This window comes from Sturnus vulgaris, chromosome 1 (assembly GCF_052056855.1).
Source record: "Sturnus vulgaris isolate bStuVul1 chromosome 1, bStuVul1.hap1, whole genome shotgun sequence".
Lineage (NCBI taxonomy): Eukaryota > Metazoa > Chordata > Aves > Passeriformes > Sturnidae > Sturnus > Sturnus vulgaris.
This window is the reverse complement of record NC_142243.1, coordinates 96,045,196-96,059,835: the sequence shown is the minus strand read 5'-3', so window position 1 is coordinate 96,059,835 and position 14,640 is coordinate 96,045,196. Positions and strand designations below refer to the sequence as shown.

Here is a 14,640-nt window from a genome sequence, read left to right as displayed (position 1 = left end):
GTGAAACTATTGACTAGTCACTATTGACCAATATATTCAACAGAACTGGTGCTTATTACTACTAATTAACTTCCTTTCCTAGAGAAAAATGTAGCTTTTGGTAGGTTGCAAATATTTCCCAAAATACTGTTTTCGTGTTTTCTCAAATCTTTCCTTCCTTTTCCTTTTCCTTTTCCTTTTCCTTTTCCTTTTCCTTTTCCTTTTCCTTTTCCTTTTCCTTTTCCTTTTCCTTTTCCTTTTCCTTTTCCTTTTCCTTTTCCTTTTCCTTTTCCTTTTCCTTTTCCCTTCACTTGTCTCTTCTACTCTCCTCTTCTTCTACTTTCCCCTTTCCTCATGAACCTTTCCTGAGATATGCTTGGAAAGGACAAAAGGGAATAAAAGAAATGATCTGGAAGAAACAGGCAGGAGCAACACCACAGGATAGGCGATATTGACATTTTTACTGTGGTCTTCAGTGCCATCATTAACTTAACCTGTCTTGGCTACCCTTCAGTGCATGTTCCTGGGACTCAAAACAGTCAAAGAAACTAAAATGAAATCTATGTGAAATTAAAGAGCTGGTTGTTTCTACTGTCATTTCTTTGTTTTACGGTTGCCTCTTAAATGCCAAGCATGTATTTCTGCTTTAATGCAAGGCTGAAGTTTGTGAAAATATCCACATTCACTTTCACTTAAGCAGAAAATATTTTCATTTAGCAGTTATTTGAGTATAGTTCATGACATTATTTTGCAGATGTTACCAACTCCAGCTAAATTTCATTACATCTTCAATTTACGAGACCTCAGTCGTATTTGGCAAGGAATACTTACAGCTACTTCTGATGTCTGCCAGAGCATCAGTGTTTTGGTAGCCTTATTCCAACACGAGTGCAGGCGTGTTATTGCAGACAGATTCATCAGCCAAAACGATAAAGACTGGTTTGAAGATATGATGAGGAAGGTAAGCAAATAGGATTTTAGTATTTTCCACAGAAAGAGGCCAATGACAAATTTCATTACTAAAGCAATCCTTAATGTATTGTTGTAGATTGTTTCTGAGGAACATGGTCAAAATCTGTTTGGAGATAAATGCATGGAATTATACTTTGTGGATTTCTTGCGTGATGTCCCGGAGACTGCTGGAGATGAACCTGAGGATGCAGAGTTGAAGGCTCCTAAAATTTATGAGCCTATCCCATCTTTGGATTACTTGGCTGAAAGATTACGAATGTTCATGCAACAGTACAATGAAACTGTCAGAGGATCAAAGATGGATTTAGTATTTTTCAAGGTATTACTGCTTGTAATCGTATTAATACAGAAAGTGCCTGGTCTTTGCACTTAGTGATACATAGATCTTGTACGTTTCTATCACATTATTTTGGAGATAGCTCAGAACAATCAGGTTGTTTATACAATGCACACTGTGGATGTCATCTTGCTTTCCTGAAAGTCACCTCCTTGTCAAACGTCTTGATGCACAATTCTTTCCTCAGCTTTAGATTGGGTGGTTTGGTAGAATTTTAGGGCGTTTCAGATTAATTCTTGCCCCAAGATAACTACAGCAGTTGAATAAGAAATGCCTATGGTGCACTTGTATTTTACTTTTGTCAGTCTATTTAGAGAGCTTGTAAATAGGTCAGCTAAAAAGCTGGAGGAGTCCTTTCTGCTTTTCCTTCTGTCCCCTAAGGGGCATGCCCTCAGCTCTGCTGATGACAAACTGTGCATATGACATTGCTTCATACAAGCTTGACACAAGGACATTTCTCTTGGGCTAGCCCTGCTGCCCACTGAAGTCAGGGGAAAATCTCCTGTTGATTTTGATGAGTACAGGACTGAGTACTTTGGCATAGGCTCCAGAGAAGCCATCTAGCTGTTGGGAAGCAGTTGCTTGGTCACATGCTGCTAGTTGATTATACAATGCATAATTTTTGCATCTCTTCATCCCCTTTTCTCTCAATACACAGGATGCAATCATCCATTTGATTAAAATATCACGGATTATTCGTACTCCACAAGGAAATGCATTGTTGGTGGGTGTGGGTGGATCTGGAAAACAGAGTCTGACCAGACTAGCATCATACATTGCTGGATACAAGAGCTTTCAGATTACTTTAACAAGGTAACACAATGCAGTGTACATTGACATTTATTCCTTAATTTGCCATAGAAATTAACTCCTCACAATCAACTTAAAGAAATTCAAACCTCTCAAACATTTTATCCATCATTGTAAACTACATTTCTGGTCTTATGTAGCCAAACTGCATTATGACAATCTCTGTCAATGACTAGTGCTGGAATTCTGTAATTTATAGAAATTTGAAGTGAAAAGGAGTAGCAACTGCCTTCCTTCTGTGTCTCTTTTGACATAGGGTTTACAGGGGTAAGCAATGAAGACCAGCAGAGTGTATTGTCCTTTGAAAACTATTTAAAATAGTGAGAAATATTCTTTAGAGAGACATATCAGGTCTATGAATAATGTTATAAGGCTTCTGATGAAAGGAAAGATAAAGAAAGGCATTTCACAATCTCTTCCTGTGTCCCAGAAGAAAGGAACACTAAGAACAAAAAAAAGGAGGGAAAGAAAAAACCCAAAGTGATAGAACAGAATCCCTAGATTTCCAAGATTATTAAGGCAAATATTAATAATGGCAATGAATGTGGAGGGAGGAAGAATGAAATTCTTCCAGTGAAGAGTGATGCTGGGTCATGTTTTGTCTCCAAGTATAATTTCTCATAACTGATGTTAGATTATTGAACACTGCTCTTCTGACTAAGTAGAGAAATTCTTATGTTCCTATCAGAATACCACAAATCACTGTAATAACTGTAGCTGACTCATACAAACTGAAGAGTTGGATTGTTTTTCAAGCTCTTCAGTGCCTTTGCAGGTATTTATAGAGCAGAAATAAGATGGAGCTGAAAGAGAATTGGGACATATCCTGTGTGGCATATTTAATATGTGAAGAATGGGTCGTGTGTGTATTGCACAAATTACTTATGACTTTGAAGAGATTCTTGGAAATAAGAGACTGGTTACAAAGAAAAGAGGTTTCTAATTTCAGCTTTAGTTGGCTAGGGACAAAATCTGCCATTTTATTAACCTTACTTTGCATCATTTTATATTGCATAATCTGAAATCCGTAGTTTAATTTTTGTGGACTTCATCTGAATCTTACTGTGTGCACCAGCTTTAAGACACATAACAACCAAACAAATCATGGTCTCCATTTGCAGGAGAGCTGATCAGCCCAAGTGATAATGTTCAAACATCTTTTCTGGGGCTTGATTTTAGTTAAACCATATAACACAATAAACCCCTTGGTTTCATTCTCTCTTGTCTCTTAATGATTTCTTTTAACCTGCTCTCAATATCTTCAGAAGATAATCCAGCTGTATTTACATAATGGTTACAGGTATCAGAACCTATTTGACAACTTAATCCAGCTGTATTAACCTATTTCTAATGAAAAATTTACATCTGAGAATCATGGGGATACAGAACAGCATCATAATTGCCTTAGATACAGTATTGCTCTCACCATACTTTTCCTCAGCACATTATTTTGTTAACTTCACCTCATTTCACATGATTTATGTTACTGAACATTCACTTTGGGAAAATGTTTAAGAAAAAGAAACCTAAAAAATATAACCAGGAGCTATGGTATTAATTTCTTATCTAGATTTTTTTTCTTGCCTCCAGGAAGCTGATACAGATGATACATATCTCCTAAGATGTTCTGCAATTCTTGTTCTCTCTTTCCTTAACCCTTTTCTATTCCAGAACATATGCCACCAACAACCTTCTGGATGATCTGAAAACGTTGTACCGCACTGCTGGGCAAAAAGGAAAGGGTGTTGTCTTTATATTCACGGACAACGAAGTCAGAGATGAATCTTTTCTTGAGTACATGAACAATGTTTTGGCTTCAGGTGAAGTCTCAAATCTTTTTGCACGAGATGAAATAGGTGAAATCACACAAGACCTGATTCCAGCAATGAAGAAGGAGTACCCAAGGCTTAGTCCCACTGGTGAAAATCTTTATAATTACTTTCTTGCTCGAGTTCGGAATAACCTGCATGTGGTTCTTTGTTTTTCACCTGTTGGGGAAAAGTTCAGAACTCGTGCACTGAAATTTCCAGGTCTGATTTCAGGCTGTACCATGGACTGGTTCCAGCATTGGCCTAAAGATGCTCTTGTAGCCGTTGCACAACATTTTTTGGCTTCTTACCATATTGAGTGTACAGATGAAGTAAAACAGAGTGTTGTTAACACCATGGGAACAATTCAGGATATTGTAGCTGAAAAATGTGTTGAATACTTTGAACGATATAGGAGACGAACTTTTGTGACACCAAAATCTTACTTGTCCTTCATTGGAGGCTACAAAGCTATTTACAAAGAGAAGTTTGCCAGTCTTGGAAGTTTGTCTGAACGCATGAAAACAGGTACTTTAAAAGCCTCTTGATTTTTGTTTCTTCTTCTTCTTTTTTTTTTTTTTTTTTAAAGGGTGAGAAGAATCTGAATAAAAGGATGTAAAAGCATGGATTTAGATTGTGAGCTCACATTCATTTAGAAGCAGACTCATGTATTTTCAGCTCTATTGTGTGTGATTACAAAATATGCAGAGATTTTGTTTCAGTGAACTTTTTGAATGTGCAGATTAGAGAGGAATTTTGGAAATTGTATTAGTTAGCAGTTAAAATACCTGAAACTCTTGCTTTGACATGCATATATGCCAAGGAACTACTGAGATCCTAGTTTTCACGTGAAAGTATGCCAAGAGTAAATCTGAGAAAAGGTAATTAAATGCTCGTATTCAGTATCTCTGAAGAATTTGTAAAGAAACAGGTATGCCAAAGATAAAATTTAGAAAATATTGCTCTGCACATGGTCATACATGGTAAACAATTAAAGAGTCTCCCAAACTGAAAGCTGTTTGGAAGTGAATGTGAACTCAAACTGTTTCTTCTTCCCACCATTCACAGTTTTCAGACCTGCCCTATGTCCAAAGGTAAAGGGTGGCTGGCTATCTGGAAGAACGGGGCGGGGTTGAGCTAGAAAAATATATATGATGCATTTACATTTAGTTCCATGCATTTATATATAAGGATGTTTAAATTTTCATAATTTGTTCAAATTATTGGAGCATTGTATTGCTCAAGAATCTGTAGGTTTTTTTACCCCCATCTCGTCTGGATCTTCATGTAATGTTGAATTTAGACACTCCACCTACTCTCCTTGTGTCTTCACTTTCACTGCCAGGTTCCTCCTCTTTGTTTTGTACAGAGTACAGCCTAGTACTTTTTATGTTCTCATGGATTTCAGAAATTTCACACACAATTGTTAAGAGTGTCATTTTCCATGCTAATGGTTTAGAGCGTGTGTGTTTAATATTTAGTCTCCTTTGTATAAGAATATAAATAAGTGATCAAGTGACAGATTCTGAAGGCTTTTACGCATTAAAAGAAATTCCCTTGCTTAATTTTGGTGTTCAACCAATGGGATCACTCACTGGTGTTCCTAAATATGAATCAGACTGACTTATTTTAAATATCTACATCGCTTCACTGAGGTTACTCTCTCCATAGGCCTTCCTGTTGCTAAAATGGAATTTGTCCACCACAGGTCTTGAAAAACTGATGGAAGCTGAGGTTTCTGTAAATCAGCTCTCCCAAGAGTTGGTTATGAAGGAGAAAGATTTGGCTATAGCTTCAAAAAAAGCTGATGAAGTTTTACTGGAAGTAACTGTGAAAGCCCACGCTGCAGAAAAAGTTAAAGGGCAGGTGCAAACAGTAAAAGACAAAGCTCAGGCTATTGTGGATGACATTGGCATTGATAAAGCAGCAGCAGAAGAGAAGCTTGAGGCTGCAAGACCTGCACTGGAAGAAGCCAAGGCTGCTTTGCAGGTCAGAAGCAAATATATTCTGAACATGCATGCAGTTAATGGTTATTATGTGCAATAATATGGCTTGTTCTTCTAACTTGGGGGAAAAAAAGAGGATTGAAAGAACGACACTGACCTGTAAATCCTTGTAGAAAAAAACCCTGAGTACTGAAGAGAGGAAGAGGTAACATGGTCAGTACTCTCCTGTCAGGTAATAAAGCAGTTGTAGAGTGTGTAGAGTCTCTGTCTTTAGGGACTTTCTGCAGTAGTGCTTCTGAGTGACCTGCAAACCTGCAGCAACTGCATTACATATACAATCCTCACAAAAGAACATAATTCTTTGCAATCGAATGACTGCTTAAATAAATGGACTGTTTTCTTCTATAATTTTTCAGACAATAAAACCTTCTGACATTGCAACTGTTCGCAAACTGAGTAAACCTCCTCACCTGATAATGCGGATCATGGACTGTGTGCTGCTTTTATTCCAAAGGAAAGTAGACTCAGTGACACTAGATCATGAGCACCCAGGTGTGAAGCCATCATGGACTGAGGCTCAGAAGCTAATGAATAATTCAGGATTTCTTAGCATGCTACTTACTTTTCAGAAGGTAAGTAATTACTTGGGGCACTCCTGCTTCAAGAACCATCCTCAGAGTTCACATGATAGTGTCTTCTACCATCAAAGGCAGTTTGAAATAATTTTGTCTATCTATAGTTATAGATACTTTGTGACTATTCTTCTTCTTTTTCATGGTTCATTACCTCAGTAATTTATCTCCTGGGCCATGCAGTGGCTTCTAGTAGACAGAAGTATCCCAAGAACTAGACCAAATCTTGACAAGCTTAGTGTTATCTTATTCAGGCAATTCCTGCTTCTAAGTAGGAATTTGCCATAAAAGGGCCCACTCTTGGTTTTTCAAATGGCTTACTTGTTCCAGTGTTGTTTGCCTGTAAGGCACTCAACAATTCTGTCCCAAATTTGCTAGGGAGCTAGCAGGAAATAAGAAAAAAAATGACCAGGAAAGGTAATGAGATGAATGAGATGATTTGGGAACTTTTGGGGTTCTTTCACTAGAAAAATAGTGAAATTAAGAATAATCTTATTCTCATCTGTAAGAAAAATTAAAATGAACAGGTTTTTATTTCTGTCAGGACAGAAACTTTTGCAGAAAGGTTCACTGAACTGTGAGACAAAGGAAAATTCTCTATAGGGAAGAGAAGAAAGATGTCACAGGTAGCTGGACTAGAAAAAGATCTAGGGTAGAATATGAAATGGCAGAATCATAGCCCAAATTTCTAATCCAGGAGAACAAGCAGATTTCAGCAAAACCTGGCTTTTCTGCAATGTTGCAGAACATACTTTCATTTGTACACTGATGTTTTAATCTACTTAGCTGTGCATTTTGCTGTTGTCTTTTCTAAGGTGCTGGAGTGTTTTTGTTGTGAAGATCATTCTCACTATCCTCAGGAGCCATTTTTCCCAGAAAGCTGTATTGTGGAAACTTGCACTGCCTCTGTAGACAGTTTTTTCTGGGGCTGTTTCTCTGGTCACTTTTCCAAGTCATATCTTCACTAAACAGAAAGAGGAAATTAGTTTTAAGATAGCAAGGACTAATTATGCACTCCTTACTCAAGCTTCTGTCTAATGAGACTTCTAGTTTTGGCACTTATTAATAGTGTATGCATTCCTGCTGGTAGTTGGCAGCACATTTAACTCAGAGGAGTCAGAACAACTTCTGTGGGACCGAGTTCTTGCAGGAAGTGATACTGATGAATGTGGGGGAGAATGCTGGACTACTTCAATCCCTGATGAGGTCCCTCACATGCTGTCCTCCTGTCTCATTTCTCATTTTGAGTATATATGACAAGAAAGCTCATTGTGTCTGGAGTTCTGAGTAGACAACACAGCTTACTTGTTTGTGAGATCTTTGTTTCTTCCCTAATATTTTTTAAGCAATGAAAATTAGTGGATGAAGAAGTTCATTGAGTTCAAAATTAATTACTTAAGAGGAAAGCATGACATTTTCCAAGCTTTTGAACAGAGATTTAGGCCATTGCTGATTGATCTTTGCTTCACCTTTGCCAGCTTGTGAGCTCATTATTTTGAGAATAAAAAAGTCAAAATTTTTGTCCAGCACTATTTTACATTTCAGCAAACGATTATAGTAAAAACATCATCGTGACTGATCTTGGGAGTAATATAGTGAATTTCTTTTTTATTAAAGTAGCTAAGGATCAGATAAATATAAGGCAGTCCTTTCTGCTGTGCAGAAAAACAAGAAAAGGGTAAATTGCTTTATGACAGTATGAATGGTGGATGATTTTTAGATGCATTAGAAGAAAGGCGTTAATACATTGCCAAAAAAAGGGAAGATTCTTAACATGTCTATTGTTAAGCAGTCATTTTTAACCTGCATAAGCTCTTCTACTCTCTACCTTGCTCAAAGAGATGAATTCCATTTTCTTCTGACACTTACATAATTATAGATTAACCACCATCATCAAAGATCTGGCTTTTCATGTTCTCAGCACATTGTGAAAGGGAGGAAAAAACCGGGATTAGAATAACAGCTGAAAGAAATTTTTCTTACGGTTAAGGAAAAGGGTTAGCTTCAGTGAAGTGAAGACAGTGCCTTGCAGTTTCACCCTTTTCATTCCAAAATCTGCATGTTTGCTTCCTTTAGCTGTGTTCACACCAGTGCCTGTCTGACACCATGGTGAGCTTGTGTATGGAACTAGAAGAGAAGAAAATTAATCAGTAGCTTTCTGACTTATATTTCTGTCATAACAGTTTCCAAACTAGATCACTAAGCATTGAGGAAGGGTATTTAAGATGGGGCAAGGGTATCTGATTGAGGGGGAAAGGGAAGAAGGTGGAGCAGCAATAACTTAGAACAGCTAAAATTGTCATGGAGAAACGAGCACTAGTAATGTCTGTAAATCTTATGTGTCAAATAGGGATATTAAATGCCAACTCAAGTCAATCTGTTGCAATGGAAGTAGGAGTTATTTTCACTAGTTCACAAAAACTACTAATCTGTCCTTTATAAGAGTGAAAGGCAACAGTGTTGCTTTGTTAATTTATTCCGTGGTTTTAAAAATAAAAATGTTTCTGTGAAGCAGACATTATTCAAAAACCGATTTTAAAAAATAGTTTTTCCTTTTCATTTACTAGGACTCAATTACAGAAGAAACTGTGGAGCTTTTAGAGCCTTATTTGGATATGGAGGATTATAATCTTGAGACTGCTAAAAAAGTGTGTGGAAATGTAGCAGGTCTTTGCTCATGGACACAAGCAATGGCTTACTTCTACGGTATTAATAAAGAAGTTCTTCCTCTTAAGGTATTTTTTATTGATAATTTTATTTTTTTTGAGGGATGAATATAGTCAAGTGGAAAAATTGTCATGTTATTTTGGCTAAAAAAGAAATTCTTCTTTCTTCACACCCAGTTGTTAAGCACACAGAGGTTTAATATGTCCTGGCAACTTTTTCCCCTTACACACAACTACCCTGTGGTACAGTATTACTTGTGTGAACACAGTAAGTATTCAGTTTGCTCTTTATAGAGCCTGTCTAGCTGTTTGTGGGAGACAATGATGCCTTTTCTGCCCTCAGAGCGGGTTCCTAGCACTATGGCTTCAAGAAAACTGCTTAGTCCTACTGGCATGGGAAGGAACCTACTCACTGTGGTCATGGTAGATTCTGGGAGAGGAGAGGAGAGGAGATGGAGAGGAGAGGAGAGGAGAGGAGAGGAGAGGAGAGGAGAGGAGAGGAGAGGAGAGGAGAGGAGAGGAGAGGAGAGGAGAGGAGAGGAGAGGAGAGGAGAGGAGAGGAGAGGAGAGGAGAGGAGAGGAGAGGAGAGGAGAGGAGAGGAGAGGAGAGGAGAGGAGAGGAGAGGAGAGGAGAGGAGAGGAGAGGAGAGGAGAGGAGAGGAGAGGAGAGGAGAGGAGAGGAGAGGAGAGGAGAGGAGAGGAGAGGAGAGGAGAGATCAGTCTTGGCACAGAAGCATTCTTTAAGGAATGTGGCTGGAATTCATCTCCCTAAAAAAATTTTGGAGTTTCAAACTACTACGTTCAAGTGTACCTATGTAAAATAGAAAAGAGTTGCAAGGTATGGAATTTTGTTGAAACATTGAACTGAAGTAGAAAGGGATCAGCCACTGTTGTATGCATTCCTACAGATAGCTTTATTGTCTTGGAAATGTTCCATTTATGAGCATATTGACAAAAAGGGACTTTGCATATTTATATAATGATTTATAGTCATTGCTCCTAGAGTTTTATGGCTCTTTTCTGAAGAAATACATCCAATCCGTTATGCTTCCACTGCACTCGAATTTCGTTTCATATTGAATAAGCCACTGTATCAATGGCACAGTCAAAACTCTTGGCATAATCTCTTAGTATACCTAGACAGATCTGATTCAAATATGTTAAAAGCATATTTTTTTTATTCAAGTAACTCAAGAGAATGCCATATTTTTGTCATATATAAGTAGCTATTTCTTTTTCAAATAATGGGATGTTCACTAATGAAAACAGAATTTGAAATGTTACTATTGAGAGCTATAAAAGGGAGCAAGACCTGGGGGAAATAGTGGTTTTATATGCAAATGCAACCCTGAAAGTTGAAAACGTGCTCTTGTAGTTTTTATTTGAATATATATGATTTAAGATTACATATAAATTTAGCTTTGTATTCAAGTACTTGCATTCTTGTCACACTAGCTGATAAAAAATGAAACATACATATCTTGGCAAAGTGGTGCCTATTGTCAGGTATAGCAACAGTCACAAATATTATAAAAACTGAAGATGGCAGAGGGAGGGAGGAAGGAAGTGTTTAAAGTATGCAGGAGATATTGCAGAAAGCAGTGGAGTGATGCTAAGAAAATAATTGAAAATAAATGTACAATTAAACTTCATAAAGTACTAGCCCAAGCTAATCCATCCAGTGCTAAAAGCAGGTTTACTGAATGAATTAATCAAGCTGCTTTATCCTAACTACTTTCTAGGGTATAAATCCTTTTCTACACCTGCAAAATGGATTCAATATATTTTTAAATTGCATCTTAAGTGAGACTCATTGCCTCATTTATCTTAAATATGACAACCTGTGAAAACTATTTAATAGTGACTTATATTTTAGTAAATACAGTGTGCAAAAATTACCTAATTCCTAAGAATGGATACTGGTATTCTTTAGATAAGTGACCTGCAGCCCAAGGGTCATTAGTTAGACTTTTCCATAAGCATTCTGCACGAGGATGAGCTGTTCCTCCCCAGATTGCTACCTAGTAAGCCAGCCTGCTGCATTAACCTGAGAATTTTGAAACGCCATCTGCTCTGTATCCCTTATTTGAGGAATATAAGAGCAGAATAGAGAAGCCCTGACTTTTGCTGTGATACTGTTAGCCTCCAATTAAAATACTGTGTACAGGAGTATAATTTTCCTTAGAGATGTCTGTAGTGACTTTAATTAAGTTCTCCTTAGGCTATTTCAGTGATCAAGGGAAGTTTGTTTACAGTTTATAAATTCCATTTGATATTGAGGATTCTCCTTGTCAAACTCAGTTTAAGTATGAGACTTTATGGCCTTTTCTACTTTCATTTGTCTGTATGATGAACTAAAAACCATAGCAGGCAATGAAAGGAAATCTTGCACCTGAAGAAGAGGTAATAGTCAAGGAGTGTTGAAATTTGATAGTTGTTCATTTAAACAAGTGTGGCCTTGACAAGGTGATGCCCACTGGGCAGGAAAGCAAGCATGCAAGTCTGAATTCAAGGCCCACAGTAACTGTGGGAAGAAAGCACATACTTTGAGGGGGTGAAGGCGAGGATTAGATCACCTAACAAAACAGAGTAGGTCAGGACTTGTAGCTGAACAGATAATATGAAAAGTCTTTCACTAGCTAGAACAGACTGTGAAAAGCAGATAAGAGATATGATTTCTGTTCCTTTCAAATGCTATTTTAATCCCAAAGAATGGTCACTGATAGCAAAGAAAGTGAGGCCAAGATTTTGTTAATGTCACTCTTGCATGGATCTGTTTGCATGGGTACATATGTATATATGTATGTGCAGGTGTATATCTACTCTTTTAAGTTTGTATTGGTGAGGTAAAAACATTGTTTTTGGAATGTCTGTCTTTGTCTTTTTTACAATCTTTCCCTAAATAATGGTGGATACAAGTATACCATCATAATGAGTCTCTGAGAAAGCTGATCCAAAACCAATGGTGTGTCTACAGGAAAGATCTGCAGTAATCTGGGACAGGGGCAGTTTTGAGATTGCATTTACATGAAGCATTTTCAGTCAGATGCCATGTTCCCAGAACGGGACTGAAGAAAAAGGCAAAGATGAGCACTTAGCACATCCCCAGAAGGTCAGGAGCAGAGGGACAGAGTCAAGTGCAAGAAGCGTTCTGGCCTAATCCATCAGCAGTGAGTGCTCAATGTAGTGTAAGAACAATTAGACTGAAATTCCTTTGAAAGAGAAGTGCTAGGAAAGCTCCAAATCATCCTTACCTGTAGTGAAGTCTATAGTTTTGGACACTTTTCTTTTCTAATGGGATTCTTGTAGTAACATTTCCTGAATTTAATGAGCAGCAGTTGCTCTTCAGAATGATTTGGGGTTGATCTGGGCATTCCATAAGATCAGGAATGGCATTAAATGGCGTGAGGCTTCTTTCGGTTGGAGAAGTCATTTTTATTGAACTGCTTCCTTGGATCAGGGTCAGATAAACTCGGTACTTTGCAAAATTGAGTTTGCAATGAATCAGCGAGAAACTTAATGTCTATGTCAATGCTACTAAATTAAATAGTATTAGTGAATTTTTCTAGTTACTGGAAAGTGATCATTTACACTGGTAAATTGTTAGAATGATCCCTAGTATGGATTTGCTTTTGGCTAAACAGTATTTTTCAGTAGTCTCTCGGCACCTTTCATGTTCCTGCCTGGTCCAAGAGCCATTCCCACAAGGCTGTCAACATGCAGTCATAGTGTTTTAGAGAATCAGAGAGCTTAATGTGAGGTTTTTTATGCTGGTCAGCCTCAATGCCAGAGAAAGATCCTGGGCATGTTTCATTTAAGATTACAGTTGTGATTGTAATTATGTGTTTGTTTGCTCTGGTTTTGTGTGGAGTGCAAAGATTTTTGCATTTTTTGCAAAGATTTTAAGATTTTTATCTTAAGAGAGGCAGGATCACCTCAACACCTGCTATGAAGTCCTCTCTGAGGACAGCTTGGAAAAAGGCAAAACGGCTGCTTAACTCTTTAGCTGTGGTCCTTGTTGGCATAGATGCTGTACCTGCCCCAGGCAGACAGATGCAGAGGGCAGGTAGCAGCAGGGGCTGGAGCAGGTGCTGAGAGGATTGTCTGTCTGGTTCCCCACAATGCCAAAGGCAAGGAAAGGCTGAAGCTGCTGTTCTCACATGAGCCCAGGCATGTTCCAGCGTAGCACTGCTTCTCCAGGAGCACAGATCAGAGTGTGGACCTCATGTCTTGAATCCTCGTGATTCATCTGCATAAAATCCATTTATTCAGGCTTTCACACTGCATCCAACTGGAACAAATTGTGTATCTTTGCTTTGCTGTGTGATTCAAAGGGATGAAATGAAGGGTGTGAAGCTTGTTCACAGAGCAATGCCACTAAAATTAGAAAGGCCACAGTGGCTCTTAATGGTTGGGAAACATGTTTCCTTCCTGCCTATTATTGGCTGGAAATGTTTGTATGGAGCTGATTGCAGCTGTAATAGTCTTCTTGTGCAGAAGATTCTCTTTGGCAGCAGAACTTGCCTCCTGCTCTCATGGCAGAGCCCTAGACAGGAGGCTGCCAGCCAACCTGCCAGTGATGTCAATACAAAAGCTGTGTTTGTACCCATGAAATTTTGAAAACTCGAGTTTGGGGGAAAAACAGGGAGAAAGCAAATAGTGATGATTTCAAAGGGTCGTCTGAAACAAGTAGTCTTTCTGCCTTTGGGAATCACATAGGTTGGTCATCCTGGTATGTTAGCTGCCAGTCTCATGCAACCAACCAGTGTTTATCACATATGATCAAATAGCCTATAAATCAAACTAGTATTATATCTTATATTGTTATGATTTCCCTAAAGTTGGCTGAGAATTCTGGTTAAATTGTCTGCAAAATAGTTTCTTATTATAGGTCATCTTCCAGAAAATCTGTAAAGTCTTGTGTAAATAATTTTAGGGATTTTTTTTTTCAGGTTAGAATACAATATACTTTTTTTGTATTCATCTCTGAAATACCTTTTTGTTGTCCCTACATCTTCAAACCTGATAGCCTTTTAAGAGTTTTTAAGAATGGGGAAGTCTGTTTTAGCAAACTTTTTCCACTTTTCTGGGTAGTTTATTGCTTCACAGAGACCTGCTTTTTGTATTTACAAGGCATCATTGCTCATATGTATTGGGAATCCACATGCCCATCCTTTTCTACTGAAGTTCACATCCTGCTGTGGTAAATGTCAAGGTGTTGATATGAATCCACACAGCCAGGTGTAAGTTCTCTGTTGTTCCAGCTGTTCTGCCATGGCTGTTCCTCACAACCCTCCAAGGATCTTGTTTCCTGTGTAACCTCAATATTTGTCAGCTGGGACTGAAACAATATGTCATAATATTGTTTGACTCCCATTTTTATCCCTCAGAGAATTTAAGGTTAAAAGGATGCTCTGCAGTGGGGAAGGAGGCGGGGGAAGGTAGAAGAGAGGTGGTGCAGGGCTCCCTTTGGATCTCAGTAAGAGAAGC

General features: G+C 38.1%; 1 protein-coding gene across 1 annotated transcript in view; it reads left to right on the top strand.

Moving 5' to 3' along the window:
* Positions 1 to 14,640, top strand: part of LOC106852522 (dynein axonemal heavy chain 5-like) — a 149,756-nt gene that overhangs the window by 79,224 nt on the left and 55,892 nt on the right. Inside the window, exons 54-60 of the mRNA XM_088171968.1 lie at positions 734 to 940; positions 1,028 to 1,270; positions 1,947 to 2,101; positions 3,770 to 4,434; positions 5,615 to 5,895; positions 6,269 to 6,484; positions 9,052 to 9,219. Of these exons, the coding sequence (XP_088028094.1) occupies positions 734 to 940; positions 1,028 to 1,270; positions 1,947 to 2,101; positions 3,770 to 4,434; positions 5,615 to 5,895; positions 6,269 to 6,484; positions 9,052 to 9,219 (1,935 nt within the window). The remainder of the gene's footprint in view (positions 1 to 733; positions 941 to 1,027; positions 1,271 to 1,946; positions 2,102 to 3,769; positions 4,435 to 5,614; positions 5,896 to 6,268; positions 6,485 to 9,051; positions 9,220 to 14,640) is intronic.